General features: G+C 38.1%; 1 protein-coding gene across 1 annotated transcript in view; it reads left to right on the forward strand.

The window, feature by feature from the left end:
• The window catches only part of LOC121945336 (CUB and sushi domain-containing protein 3-like), a 232,487-nt gene that overhangs the window by 14,709 nt on the left and 201,361 nt on the right, over positions 1-16,417 (forward strand). The window contains exon 2 of the mRNA XM_042489465.1: positions 2,448-2,670. Coding sequence (XP_042345399.1) covers positions 2,448-2,670 — 223 coding nt within the window. The remainder of the gene's footprint in view (positions 1-2,447; positions 2,671-16,417) is intronic.

Below are 16,417 nucleotides of genomic sequence, written 5' to 3' on the forward strand. Positions count from 1 at the left end.
CATATCTGCCCTCATGATGGTCTGCTCCTCTTGCTTCTACTGAAGTGAATAAAAATGTTTTTGTGACCACAGCAACAACTGTAGGAGGGCTCACTTTAAGCAATGGACAGGTCTTCCTTAAACTTCATTTTGAAGGCCATTGTAACTAGCCAGAGAGGGTGTGGATCATTCTGTCATGTCTTCAAGTACGTTACGATACGATACGATACGATACGATACGATACGATACGATACGATACGATACGATACGATACGATACAATATTGCTTTTCATTATCTCCAACTTTCCTTTAAAGTGTCTTCCATACTATCAGACTATCAATTGCTTTTATCTGGAAACATATGGAAAATGTACATGCTAGGAATGAATGTTGGTGGTAGCTTTGTAAAAATAACGTCAAAAAGGAGCTGACATCTTACAGGGAGGCTTTATTTCAGGTCATTAAATTCAAGAATGTGTGACAACTTGAGGGATAAGCTTAGTAAAAATAGAAACACATGACAAACCCTTATATACAGACCACCAAGCAACAAATAATACAGCTGTCACATGGCAATTACTTATCCACACTTAGAGTTTTACTGACAACTTTGTTGGATCAGTGAAGAAAGTCGTGAAGAGAGCTGGTAAATATGATATTCCTGAAAGCACTTGAAAGCAGCAATAATGCACCGTGTCACAGGTTGGATCATGCTGAACCTGTAGGCGGCACATCAATGCTACAAATTTGCCATGATCACCTTGTTTGCTCAATGCTGGTGGGGATAATTGCAACTTAGGCATGCAGCAAACCTTGGCGAGAATTTTCCCTCACTGTATTTGGAGCAGCAGCTCATCACCAGACACAACATCATAAACCTGTATAAGTGTGATGTATACCCGATCCATAACTGTATCTAAGAAGGTCAGGCCACTTGATCACTGGACATGGGAGGAGTGTACTGGTCCTGGGGGTAGGTCAGTTATCTGGACAATAGGTGGAGATACACTGTACTGCCAGAGACTGTGGGTCGGGACCCCTGTGAGGATAATATCCTGAAGGTATTACAAGATGTAAAGATTATAGGAAAAATGTTCCAGAGAATTATCATATTTGTGATAACAGAGTTGTTTTTTTATGAAATATAAACAGCTGGGAGGCTTTGTCCAAATATAATGAAACAGCTTGACAAGAAGGAAATTAATTGTCAGTTTGTTTCAGAGTTTAACATTTTGTTTGCTAACATCAATTTATAAGAAGCGTGCACATTATAAGGAAAAATTGCCCCTGTTTTTTTCTAGTTACAGGCTATTTCAGTTACATGGCCGCCAAGTGATCTGTGTGTTTTGCTTTGCTCCACATACTGCAGTGCGTGTGTATGGCCAACACTATGCAAAACATCCTTTACCTACCTAGTGTGAAAAACTAATTACACTAGGAGTAAATTGTGGGTGCGTAAACCATGCATCTTAATTAAGTTTGCATTTCATTAGACAACATGCAAGATAGCCTCAAATAAAATGGCACATTTTTTCCCGTTTTTTTTCCTGGTGTGATACAGTGTGTATGGAGGTGTGTTCAGACATCGTTTGTGGAAGTGTGGGAGTATCCTGGGTGTGGATGAATAGGTGTGATTGTGTTAGAAAAAGCGGTAGCCTATTGTAAACGTCTGCATGAGTGAGACACATTATGTTTGTGTTTGAGTAACTCTGCTGTGGCACATTTGCTCATTTACATTAAAGGTTACCCAAGCAATCAGATCATTGCAGTTTGAGAATGATAGTATAATGCTTAACCTCATATGTCATGGGTATTGATTTTTTAGCAAGCCAGTGCAGCAAGGTGCAAAGATATATGTTGTGTGGGCTGTGAAACAGAGTGTTAAGGGCTTGTGGCACCAAATTGGAAGACCTTGCTTTTCGCTTGTCTCTGGGGCTCTCTGACCCACTGGGAAGAAGTGGGCAGTAATGATACATCACTAGCTTTTTGTTCGATATAACATTGAAAAACATCACTGTAGTCCTCAATTATGCATTTCTCCTCTATAATGAAAGCAGTAGTTGTTGCAGCCTATTCCCTTTTTTTAATTTGAAGTGAAAGCATAAATGGAAACACAAAACTTGGCTCTTGTTCAGCCGGTTGCCAGATTTCCCTCACAGCTTCTGCCAGCTGAGAACAATGTGGATTTTACAAACAATTTGTTCTCAGTTGAAGAAATATTGCACCTGGACTTTACAGGGTGCACACAGTTGTTACAATAAAAATGTTACTTGGAATAGCATCTGTACAAGCCTGTTGGAAAGTTTTAAAGCCATTCTGTTTATTTATTGCTGCTTGGATGTATGCAGCAGGCAAAATTAAGTACATTTTCTGTACAATTTATTCCTTTTTTTCTTGTTTCTTCAACTGAGTCATACTCACTCACTGTGCATCTGATAATGTCTGTGTGTTTTCTTCTCTTTACAGGTTTTATCCATACTTGCGGAGGCACTTTAAAAGGGAGGAATGGGACGATAGAAAGCCCCGGGTTTCCATATGGATATCCAAATGGAGCAAACTGTACCTGGGTGATTGTTGCTGAGGAGGGGAGCAGGATTCATATAGTTTTTCAATCATTCGCAGTGGAGGAGGAATATGACTTTTTATCTTTGTATGACGGGCACCCACACCCAGCTAACTTCAGGACAAGGTAAGGAAGTGGCCCCGGAGTCACGCACCTTGAAGGCTGTTTTTAAAGGCTGGCAGGCAGGGACAGGAAGTAAAAAGGACGGGAGCCTTCAATGATCACTTCTGATCGAGGGTTCATCTATAATGTACACATGACAAAGACTGTTTGTTCTTTTCAGGCAAGTCAGCAGTAGTGTGTGTGTGTGTGTGTGTGTGTGTGTGTGTGTGTGTGGATTGCACTGTTTCCACTCTTTTTTTGACATGGGTTTGTTTGCAGAGTGTCACAAAGCTCATTTTGTGTTTTGGCTTCAGAAGATGCTTTTTGGACATTAAACTCACACACATTTTCAATGTAACATATTTATTTCTAAGTATGATTGCAATATTTGATACTCTGGAGAGTTGTGCATGTATAAATATATATATATACAATATGTGTGTGTGTGTGTGTGTGTGTATTTTTTAAGCAGCAAAAGGAAAAATACTACATGATTTTGTTCAAACACCACAGTACAAAAAAGCCCCAAACTACTTCTTCCATGAAACACACTGTAGTTGGGTTTGGATTCCCAGAGCTGAGAAACCCATCAACCCGACAGCTCTAAAAAGAATCCCAGGCATTTATTTCTGAATGAGCACGCTGTGCTGGCTTCAGTGATCCATGGGTCAGCTCAGTAGCCATTCTTTATTCAAATGCTTCACTGGAGGACACAGAGGTAGACAGAGAGAGAGAGAGAAAAAACATGGAAATCAAACACAAAGACTTTCACTTGTTTACTTTTGTCACTGAACAGACAAATAGCTGTTTACTCAGTGTGCTCTCTGCATTCTCACAAAAGCCTCAAATTCAAGTGGAGTGGGAAGATTCGTCTATGTTTGTTTTTACATTTCTCCCTCTCCTCAGTATCTGTCTCTAGCAGAATGATTTGGCTCTTGCTGTGTTTGATTTTTTACGGGACAGTGAATTCACTCTATGCAGCTGCGTGCTGTTCGATAATTGAATTTGATAACGAAAAATTGATACCCATGGCGAGAGGAAATTCCATGATTTTTGCAGTATAAGCCCATTGTACCGAACCCGCATGTAAGATATCGTTAGGGATGGACCTGAAACTGATCAAAGTACACAGTGCAGATACCGAAATAAAACTGAAGGCTAAGGTTAAGTTACAGACATTTTCTCAGCGAACATCATTCTTGGAGTTTATTGTGGAATATAACAGATTTTAATCCAGATATAATTCTGATGCTTTTTATTAAAAGTCCTCAAATCACCAACATGATCTCAATCAAACCCTCAAACCTTGTCAAGTGGTTTAACCATGTGGCCTGAAAGTCAGTCATTACAGTGACAAATGCTTTGTTGCTTGGCCATAAAAAATAAGGACATTAATAGTGTCTGACTTAAACAGAATCTGGACTACTGCATTCTTGGGAAGTTCTATCTCTTGCTTTCTCAAATGAAACCCTCTTGAAAGAATCATTTTTTGTTTGGATTTCCAAAGAAAACGGCACAAAGGTTTCCCTTTTTCCTTGTCAAACCAAATTGCTCAAAATAAACCCACTCTTTGCTGATAAGTGTGCTGGGTACTATGAGAAGATTATCTCACGTCTGAGCTGATACACACATCAGCTTTCAAACCTGTCAAAAGCTTCTTTTTTTTTTTTTTTGAAAGGACATCTTAGTGTCTGATTATCCACTTGTACTTACAAGCATGCTCCATCAAAGGTGAGTGTGGGGTCCAGCATTTCTCCGTGAAACACTCAAAAAGACTGTGCCAAAATGAATCCTCCTGGCTCATTTGTGTGGCTCGACTACAGTGAAAGTGGACTGAGGTCACATGCTAATACAATGGAGGATGTATAGCAAAGAGTGGCAATGAAGTGGAATAATTCAAGAGCTGATTCATTGTTGATACTTTAGCAGCTGAATCACTTTAGATACTTAAAAGATTATGTTGCATAATGCTGTTTTCAAGGTCAGGCTTATGAAAGGTTTGTCACCATGCTGGTTGACTCCACATCACTTGATGATCTCACATATATTGCTCTTGCCGCAAAAATGTTTAAAAAAGCCTCAAAATATAATGCCTTATGTTTGAGCAATTATCGAGCCATTCCTGACATTGCTGTGACTTTGAATCCGTATTTTGTTCTCTCCAGATGCATGGTAAGGAATTTGCAGTCTAAGCTTTTTCTCTGTACTAGTGAAATCATTGTTGCACAAACAGAAGTGAATCCATACCAAAATATTCAGCATTACCACAACACATCGGCTCAAACCTGTGGGTTATAAACAGAGGGCATTTTAATGTCGGTAATTTGAATTTAATGGCAGTAAAATGGCACAACATCAACAAGTTATGTGATCACACATGCTGTTGATGTTGCTTCATATGCTCAGATAAATTAATCGGCTGTTAAGTATAACTAGTGTTGTCACAGTGCCAGAAGTTTTGCTTCAGTGACAAGACTGCTGTTAAAATTCAGCAACATAATTAAACTGTAGTGCAATTTTAAAAATCAGCTCATCCTAAATCCGTGAAAAGGTGTTCAGAATATATACTGTATATATAACTATATAACTGCGCCTGTGGTGTCACTCTAATATCTGACGTTTTTGCGGGTCCCTGAATGCAGCGCAACAGACGTTGTTCTTTTTTATCTCCTTGGCAGCTGAATGTCACTTGAGAGGTGGATAATTGATCTGTTGATACGTCCACAGCTGATCAGATCGATAGATGAGAGGAGGTATTTGCAGATTTTTGTAAGAGAATGAACGGTTTAATTTCACTTTTAATGCGCCTTGCGTTCTGCTGCGCGTCCCTGCCGTTGCTACGCTTTAATTAACCCAATGGTGTTTTAATATGGCTCTTAATTAACAGTCCAGCTCCACTGACACTATGGCGGCCGCCATAGTCTCTGTTATTAATGGAAAACACTGCTGAGTTATATAGACCTGCAAAGAAATACGAACAAAAGATTTAGCAAATACAAAAGTACAACAATAAGTGACATACACATATGCAGAACACAAAAATGAGGAACATAAATAACATATAGCTACATATTGCTTCTGAGAATAAATTGCAGAGCTGTGGTTTACTAGGTAGGGGGTTGGGTTATAACCAGATTGATAGCTGACAAATGTTTGAAAACATCCTTTAGGTCCCCGTAGTCCATGGCAGAATAAAACATTCCTTTAAAAATTTCCCATTGAACCTGAATGCAGCCCAAATCTCCCACACTCCAACAAATACTGAACGCAACCTGTAATCGGAGAGCTAACACATCTTGGGAAAAGACGGTGGAGAGAAAACTTTCCTCTCACCTGTGCTAATAATAACTTCTGTAAGTGGCTTGTTTCTTTAATATTATTAACATTAATTTATTTCGACCTGTCGTCTTCCTTTACATGTTTTAGAAAATTTGTTTACAGTAACGTTAGTAGCCCACTGTCGTGAAAGTTAGCTAGGTCTAACGTTAGCTTATGGACCATTCAGTAGCGGCTATTGCTAAACTTTACGTGCAATGTAAAAAGCCTGGCACCAGGTCTTCATTATAATAGACAAATGATTAATTATATTGTTAACCAGGAATATGAATACCAACATTGCAAAAAAGATTAGCATTATCGCGTGTCTGCAACGTAATCCGCAAAAGAGCTACACTTTCAAACACGTTTAAGGCTGCATACTGAGCTAAAAAGCACAAGTGTATTAGCCATGGATTACCTTAGTGCTATTTTGAATTCTGGCTATCTGCATGACGCAGTAGGGTCCAAATGACCAGAGCCATGATTATTGTTATGGGGTGCTTCTCCTGATATGACACGTTATAATACCTCCAGTGAAAACCTCTGTTGTTTTTAAGACTTGTCAGTGTGGTAATGCATCTACTACGATGGAGTTGGCGAAATAACAAACGTCTTACAATAACAGTGTAGTTGAAAAACTAAACCAACGCACAACAAACATGCTATTCATTGCATGGATATTTTATTTGGGGTTGCAAATGGAAAAGCTTTACAGACATTGTTTCTACTCTCTGTATTTGTTGCCTTTTTATACAAGATGGTCGTAGTCAGTATTTGAGCAGAAGTGTGTTGCTACTGTATTTATCTCGGTGGGGCTGCCTCGGTTTACTGATAATGGTTGAAATGACCATATATTGTTCACTTAGACTCAAAGGCAAGGTAACAAGTTTTTTTTCCCTGTTTGAATAGCTGTAATTCAATCGGCCAGCTATTCAAATGGGGGAAAAAAAGCTTGTGACCAAGTGCAGATGTGTAAATACTGTAGATGTTAGTAACTGTGGCTGTTCTAGTGTGAGTTTTTTGACAGAAATATGCAGGAATACTATTAGAAGTACTAAGATCATCTAATTTTCTTTGGTTGTCTGATTGCCTAATCCAGGGCTTTGAGTTTAAGGTAAGCAGCCAGGACTTTTTATGGTTCCCTGTCTGATGTAGTCTTTCAGGTGAAGTTTTCCTTGTCTTGTTTCTTTACTCAACAGCCATACATTTCTAAAACTAAATGTGCACTTTTACTTTTCATGAAGTGGAGTTGACTGTTTCAAAATCAACACTATAAAAGACAGTTAGCTCTGTGGTGGTACAAAATCTGTTACTGGCTAATCCACAGGCATTTTCATGTTGTCAATGGTATAATGGCCTAAATACATTTTTGAAGATATCCAGAATAATATGTCTTTTAAATCTTGAGATTTGACAGAACTTGATTTGAGATTAATTTAATTTTTGATTTGTGCAGTTGTGGTGGTAAATTGAAGGAGGTGGGTTTGAGAGGGTTAGAAACAATTTTTAATAGTGGATTTCAAACTGTGCTTAAACATGCTTTCAGATGCTGGGCCTGTTTTTTTTTTCTTTTTTCTTTTTTTTTTAAATAAATATTTCTATCGTGCATGTGTTAGTTTCCAGCTTTTGTAGTATAATGTCAGTTTTAAACTTTTGCATTATTACTGACCAATCTCTCTTATAGTAATAGCAGTAATACAAGAGATGGCCATTGCTTACCTTAATTTGGTGTGTTGTGGGTGTGATGTTTTCCCAAACTGAAATAGACACTTGCAGTTATTTATTAGACCAGTTCACTTTACAAAACTGACCCACTGTCACAGCATGTGAGGCGTGCTGCTCAAGGCTCAGGGCTGAAGTAAAGTCTGCACACGGAAGCTTTCCTCACATCTTAATAGAACATCAAATGACTACACCCCAAGTTACCTTATTGAATCTAGAATTAATTAGACATTTTCCGTACATGGAAGAATATTATATAAGATCCAGCTGGAATGTTGGAAATCATTTTTAATTATTTAGTTTAAATATTGAAATGTGACACACCAGGGCTGGATGATGTTTGAAGTGCACATTAAGGTATTAATAGCGAAATTTGTCTGATTTACCATAATTTGGCAAAAGGAAGGAAAGTCATGTAACAGAGACTCAAGATGGTGTATAGTGTCATCAAACTACCTCTGACCAACCATGTAGGACATAACCTTCACTGACAAACTTTGTCAGTTTTTTATTACATGGAATTGTTAGTTTGAAAAAAGAATTATGTTAAATTATGACATGGTATGATCATTTCATTGTGATATGAGTCCAGTGGAAGATGCTTAACAATATTATGGACATGCTAATATTATTGCCCAAACCTGTATTTATATCTACTGTATATTTATCTAGTACGAGATTGGCAGTTTTTACTCGTGCCTAATGATTATGAATATAGTATGTAATTTTAATGAGAACGTAAGATAATAGAATTCCTATTTTAAGTACATGACGTGCATTTGCATTGTATAAATGTAAAGAGAACAGTATAAGCCAAATATATGCAAGTGTGCAATATGCTACAGCTTTAGCCTACACTTTTTTGGTCAGAAAAACTTGATTTGGTATGTCACTGCTTCAAAAGTATATTGTTTATTTTTTTTTCTTGTGTCTATTTGAGGAATATAAGTTGCAAAATGACTGAAATAAACTGAACTAAACTAAACTAAATATCAGATGATCCATACCAGGTGATTTAGTTTGCAAATATTGACCTGCTGAGTACATGCTCTTAATTTGACCCAATGAAACATTGTAATTTGACATTCAGTGGCAATTAGAATGATGATTTCGTGTGCAGGCTGTACTTCACTACTCAAACGCACCTTCATCTTTTAACCTGGTTTCCATTTAACTAATATAAACCTGCACTACAGCACTAATGTAATGACTATGAACTAATCCTATGGGTATTTTATAATAAACATGGTTCTATTCAGCAGAAAGGTTTCACAGAAAATGTTAACTTCAATAGCACCCTGCTCATTATCTCCTGTTTCACTTTTTTCCTGCATCTTAGTCCTGCTTTGTCCTCGCAATGCTTGTGGTCAGTGATGATGAAGATAGGTAGAGAAAAACCTGTGGTTTTGAGGTGTGCACTGCTGCGTGTGAGTTTAGAATATTTTGATCATTAGTATGCAGTGTGATAAAGAATCTGGTTAAAATCGAATTGTAAATACTTTGAGTCTGCATTTTTTTCAGTTCACAGTGACTTCCTTCCTCGTGTACACTGAGGTGTTTGTTTATTGACATGTTGGCTCAAGCGTCTGTGGTAGAGGCTGCTGTATTATACAGCCAGTGAATACACAACAAAGCTAATGTCAGGGAGGTGGCTGAGCAGAGTCAGTGGTCTTGATGAGGATGTATGATTGTTTTGTTTAGGATGCTTATCTACTAATGTTTATAATCGGACTGCAGAGAAATTAATGTATGTAAATGTTAAAGTGCATGCTTAATGTCATGTAGATAGAAACCACTAGGAAGCGGACAAGTGGGTTTAATGAGTTTCTGTGTCCGGTGTGATGACGTCTAACGTCCCCGACAAACACTTGAGCCACTTGTTAGCACCTTTTTTAAGACGAGTAAAACCTTAAAAGTTCCAAAATCGAGTTTAAGCGGACATATTTTATGTTGCAGAACAAAATGTCTCAGTATCTTTAGCTTGTGTTAACCACAGACCAAATTATTTAAGGCATTTTACCAGGGTGGGTGGGTAAATAGGACACGAAAACATAAGTCAGACCTTTTTGAAACATCAGTTTTCAGTCGATGCATCTAAAATAACATGACATTTAGTCACTGTGCTATCAAGCAGGTCACAATAACATAAGCCGCAATAGCTACAATTTTTTATTTTTTAGCAAGATGGTTAGCTGTTACTTACAGTTTTGAGTATGGATGGACGATATAATATGGGGTAGATAAATTATTGGCCGATAATGGGACATTTTTATTATTAATATTATGAAAATTCAAATTATAGCTAATAAATAGTGCCAATAATTTGAAGCCAGCCACCACTGAGTCCAAACGGCATGTGGCAGCTGTTGTCTATCAGCAAGGCCAATAGAAAATAAGAGAAAAGACAAAATATTTACATTACAAAACATTAAAACTTTACCAACTCTAAATGGAAAGCACTTAAAAATGCAGTGCTAAAGCACACACTGAGTCAATACAGCAACTAAGAGGAAAGGCCTCTTGTATTTTAGTCATTTTGTGTTCTTTTTTTCTTTTCTCACTGATAAACCGCTTAGTTACCAGTTCTGTGTGGCTAATGAAAACAAAGTTAACCAAAGCTGACATCCCTAGATTCTGTTTGTCCTTTTCTTTTACGTACATAAGGATGGGCAGAATATTAGAAGTACCTCTTGATAAATACAGTTCAGTAAATCAACATCACTAACTATGACTTAAATGCTAGAACATGTTATTTAATTAACACCTCTGACAGCCAACAAAAACTGAATGCTATAGGCATCATAAAAATAGATGTCATAGGAGGGAAGCTGTGTTGGACTGCATTAGATTAAACAGGTGTACCTAATTAAGTGGACACTGAGTGACAATGTCTTTTCAATTTAAAAGCTTTGAAAAGCAAATGCTGTTTTGGCTGCGTCCAATGTAGGGTTAACAATTTCCAAAACAAGAAACCAGAGTATTTTGCTGAGACTTTCTGAATTCACATGGAACTAATCCTTCCATTCAGAGAGGAGGAGGAAAAGCACAACTAATTCTTGCTACGAGACAAAAGCAAATGGCTCAAATTCTGATGGGTTTTTGCTGATCCGACCCAAACCTCTAAATAGCAACGTTGTTCTTTGTGTTTTAGTCACACTTTTGTTTTTTCCAAGTGGTGGATTTCCCCACAATGTGGGACTATGTTATGTGGTGCCAGAAAATGATAATTCCATGACACAGTCTTTGCTGTGCCTCGAGGCCCTAAAATGTACGCTAGTAGAACGTCAGCTCTTACACAATTAATTCTCTCCAAAACAAAAATCATGGAAAAGGAAAAAACAAGCCTCCTTACCTTGTGTTTTCTTACCTTTTGTTAAACTTTGTCAACAAAGATGCAGCACAAACTTTCCCACACTCTTTTCCAGCAACTTGATCTGAAAGATGCTCATTTCCATATGGCAACACCTGAAGCTTTTTTTCCTGTTGTTCCTTGTTTTTCCCACCCTTCTCTGAATGTATGTTGATGTGTTTTTTTGCTCAGGTGTATCATCAGCTGAAGTAAATAAGAAGGTGAACACAATGACAGGCAACTATTTTTTTCCTGCTTTTCTTTCCCCTCCCGGGGTAATTATAAATAGAAGCCTTGATAGAGATTAAAGAGGCCCTGAATTTATTAATGCTTTTAATTAATTAAGGCAGAAATTCAGAAGGGAACACGACAAAAGCGACAATGAATTTTTAACATGAAAAAGAATCGACATCCCCGTGATGGACCTGATTAGTGTGTCTCCCCATTGATCTATGTATTCTCTTTGCTCTGTGAAGTTTTTTTTCCCCATCCCTCTCACTTGGTGCTGCGCTCACATTACGTACAATCCCTCGTGCCTGAGCGTGGCTGGTTGAAGCACTCATTATTGTGCTGAAATGATATGCTGAAGATGGTAGGGGAAAGGAGTTGAGTTAGTGTGTTGCTCTGCACAAATAATGACCTAATTAAGATGATGTTTTTGCTACTGACATTATACAATTACCGTGATGGGACATATTGAATGCTATGTTGATAAAGGATCAGTTTTTGATTTGTTAGATTTGTTCTGTGGCTATAAGGCCGTGTTTTCTTGCTGCAGCTTGTGAATAAGTAATCCTTCTGTCAAGGCCCTTAACTTAACCCAATGCTCAACACTGTAACCATGCACCAAAAAAAAGTTTTGCACTGTAGAAGAAGGTGTAAAGATTGGGTTTTTCTATGTCGTTTAAATGACAGTCAGTGCTTTATTTCATTGTTGCTTTACTAGGAGTTTGCATAATACTCTTTCGTGAAGATAAGAGACCAGATAGTCCGTCGACAAAGAGATAGAAAAGATCGTCATACTACAGAGAACTGAGTGCTAACCTCAGTTCTCTTCTTGTTGAGGATCATTTTGTACATGGGTTATTAAACTCATGCCTTACATGATAGAAGAAGGTAGAAGGTAAATTTATTTGTAATCTTTTACTTAAACATAGTTTAAGAAAGAAAATTAATTTGAAATCAGTCCCTAAATCCTGCTACATCTTTTGGCGTCGAAGGAGGAGTTGAGGAGTCTCACAGCCTGATTTAAGAAGCTGCTCTGTAGTCTGGTGGTTCGGCAGCGGATACTTTTGTATCTTTTTCCAGATGGCAGCAGGGTGAACAGACTGTGGCTGGGGTGCTGCTGTCTTTCAGTATCCTTTGGGCTCTGTGCAGACACCTCACGTCACCGAGGTCACTGATGCTCTGTAGATGGGAACCAGTGATGTTCTGGGCAGTTTTAATCATCCGCTGTAGAGCCTTCTTGTCCTGGGCTGTAATGTTTCCAGTCAGTATGCTTTCTATTGCTCCTCTATAGAAGTTAACCAGGATCTTACTGTGGAATTTAGCCTTTCTAAGTTTCCATACGAAGTAGAGCCTTTTCTGTGTTTTTTTAACCTGCATGGTGAGTCAACAAACATCATCCTGATGTAGCTGTTCATATTCTCCAGGTGAGTGAAGACTGAGTGAAGAGCAGTAGATATGGCATCCTCTGTTGGTTCTGAAAGCATACTGGTGAGGGTCCAGGTTGGCAGGGATGCCTTACCAGTTGGCAAACTAGTCAGAAAATCTAGATTTAGATGTTAATTTATATTGTACATTACCTTTGAATATCTTTCAGACATTCTGTAGAATCTACTTTTTGCTCAATCTGAAGTTTTCTGTCAGTATTTTATGGCTTGAATACCAGAAGGTGGACTGTTGGTCATAGGGACGGGGACTTCCTGAAACGAAACTGAATGTAGATGTCAGGCAATGGTGGATGTATTACAGAGGATTACATGCACCCAGTGAGTGAGACTTTACCCTCTGTTGGACTGGTTCTCTGTACATTAGATATGGAGTTGTGATGATTTGTTATGTTTTGGGTGACTACAATAAGAGCAAAGTAGTGATGTTGGTTTGGAGCTTGACGGCAGCTGTAACAAAAAGTTAGTGAAACTGAGACTTAGCTTGCAACTGAACCTGTTTAGTGTTGTACTGTCAAAGTCAAAGCTTTACCTCCAACTAAAGTGCAACCTAAAAAAAAAGCATTGTCTTTAATTTTAGGATACCAATACTTGTAGTTGCCACTGACCTCTGACCAACTGGTGCATTATCTAATATTTATGTATAAAGAAGAGAGGATCATATTCAAAAACCTTACTTGATCATTTATCTGGCAATACACAAAATGTTTTCAGCCAGCCAGGCATATAGCCGCATATATTGAGATGAATGTGAAATGAAATGCAGGAAAAACAAAGTTATTGTTTATCTTTTGTTTTAATTACACCCGTTTTCTGTTCTTCTTCAGAAACATACAGAGCTAAGTTTCCAAATGGAGATTTTTATCACAGAATACTTCTTAAAAACAGTGTAATCCAGCCTTATTCTTGATCAGTTCGAATTTAAAACATCCTATGAAACTTTTCATACAGGACCACTTCAGGTGCATTTAGAGCCATATTATGGGACTCACCTTTGATTTGAGTCATAGTTAATGGATCAGCAAGCTACAAATTCCCACTGAAGCAAATCAAGTCAACAGAATTTAAGTCAATTATAGTCTGTACATTTGATTTTGATGTTTAAAATTTGATCTTGTGTACCTCACAACTAAAAGCTTGTTATCCAAAACATATCAGGTTTGTTCAGCATTTTTGCCACAAAGTGTTTTTTTTTTTTGCATAAACTGAAAATACCTGCAAAGTTATTGTGTATTCTTGTGCATTTTATTAGTCAGCACATTGTCCTGTACATACTAGTTTTTGCAAGAAAGCACTTGTGACAGTGTACAATCCGCCCTAATTTTTCACAGTGGAGTGGTATGAATCATAGCAGTGCATTCTAATGTAATACAGAAATAACAGAAAGGTTATCACGACTTAGCCTGACATTTAACTGACATATTTAACCGTTCAAAACCCTCTGATTCACTTCAGGCGGCACTTTAGGAGTTTAAGGTGGTAGGATGTAAATCAGTGATTGTTGACCTGTGTCTTTACATAGCCTATTGCTACTGTCTTGTTATGCCCTGTGATAAAATTGTGGAGGCTGAGCAGTACAAATCATGGAAGAAGTGGTGCCACTAGTGGCAAGTTGTTAGGTTTATAATATTTATTCTAACACAGTGCAGAAAGTGTACAGTGCAGAAAAATTATGCAGCTGGTTAACATCGAATCAGATCCTTTGGAAAGAAGTTTCTCAATGCGGTAACTATCCACAAAATGAATGGTTTGGTATGTACCACAGTTTTAGGATCACAGTTCAGTACTTTTTCGATACAGCGGGGGAAACAAAAATAATGCAGAAAATAATTTATTGTCATTTACTTAAAGTTTCCCTTGAAGCATATGCACAGATGTACCTGACTTCGGATGAATAATGTCGGCACAGACCAAATTGTTGTCCACTGAGCTCAGCTAACTGGGCTAACTTGAGCCAATTGGCAATATTGACAACAACTGCCTAAATTTTCCAGGTAACTTGTAATTTCTGTTCTGTGTGTAAGATTAATAGACATAAATAGCCTATTTTGACAGTATTTGCATGGGTCATAAGGCTTACCAAACTGAGGATGTGGCATACCAAACTAAACGTCCTGTACTGAGCGGTTTGTGGCCGATACATATACCATTATACCCTGAATCTTCAGTCACTTGCAAATCAACATTTGTGATGGATAAAATAACTAAATTTTGACTCATTATGACTCTTGTGCTTGATAAAAATCGCTTTTTAGATAACTGAAAATAGCTTGAAGTTTTCATGAAGTAAAAGCACTATTAATGGCTGTGCAGTGCTTTATTTATGTGCCTCTGCTTTGTCACCTCCAACCTTTTTAACTTAAATCATGTCTCTGTTTAGTCTGTCTACTCCTCTTCTCATAAATTTACCAGAACGACTGTACAGATGGCATACACGCAGAAGAAGAGGATTAATTACCTTTTTGTCTGCACACCTGTGAACTAGCCTAATTACAGTATTTTTAGTTTAATTGATGGCTCATATTTATCTCAGTTTTGTTTTTGCATGTGACACCCTGCCTCTTTATATCAGGAGAATTATTTTCAGATTCATGATACTGTAGAAAATATCAATGTGATTTATGTGCAAAACTAGAATGGTGCACTGGACACACAGAGAGAAGGATAAAAACTTTCTGACCATTCACTTGGCATTTTTCACACCGAATTTCCCTTTGCAATTCAACAAATCACATTTTTTCAGTCTTCACTCTTATTAGACAGAGATAAGCCAAGTATGAATTAATTGATGGGATGATTTGACCTTTATTACAGCAGTTATTAAAACAAAATGTCACTGTCTGAGGCTGCTGTAATGGGTTAGAACATGTCACTGCAAAATAAGTCTATTAATCATCCCCTGCTGTTTTTTTCCGTTGTTTTGAGGAGACGGCTAGCAAGAAGGCCATAATTCACCATAGTAAGTAAGCAATGCCTTATTTTGCTTTGTTCTACCAATAAACTGAAGGCAAGTGGTTCACTTTAATTGTTGCTTACTAGGTAAGATCAGTCAGAACACTTAAGCCCCCCCCCCCCGTCTGTTTTTGTTCTTTCTTCTTTTTTCCCAGGAGACATCGAGGTTAAAAACAGTGTAGCAACATGGAGAGGTGGGCAGAGGGGAACAAAGGGATACAACGAGGCAAAGCGACATAAATGGTGAACCAGCAAGACAGGAAAAGGAAAAGTAACAGTGAATACGCGCATCCTCATGCAACGAGAAACAGAGAAAGTGAGAGAGAGTGCTTGGGTGACAGAAAGCGCTAGTGCAACACAGAGGGATAGACAGATGGAGGTAGAGAGACAGTGAGTCAGACAAATAGAGGTACATCATTCCCCTCTCTCTCTCCTCTCTGTCTATATGGCATGCCACTACCGTGACACACTAATCAGATGGCGGGAATGTCTGACAGCTACCTTCAGGGCTGATGTAGTGCGTTCAGGTGGAAGGAAAGGCTGCATCTGTCCAGGCAATCATTGGCACACTGTTCCCAGGCACACATAGTCATTCTTCTGCTACTGGTGTTGCTTTGATCCATAAACAGGGAGGGCGCCATTAGAGCTGTTCAGACACCTGGTGTCTCTAGACCTGCAGTGACATTTTGGTTTGACCCGGTATAGTACAATACAGATGCAGCAGAACCGGTTTATGTCCTTTTAGCACTTCGCAGTTTCT

This window comes from Plectropomus leopardus, chromosome 7, assembly GCF_008729295.1.
Source record: "Plectropomus leopardus isolate mb chromosome 7, YSFRI_Pleo_2.0, whole genome shotgun sequence".
Lineage (NCBI taxonomy): Eukaryota > Metazoa > Chordata > Actinopteri > Perciformes > Serranidae > Plectropomus > Plectropomus leopardus.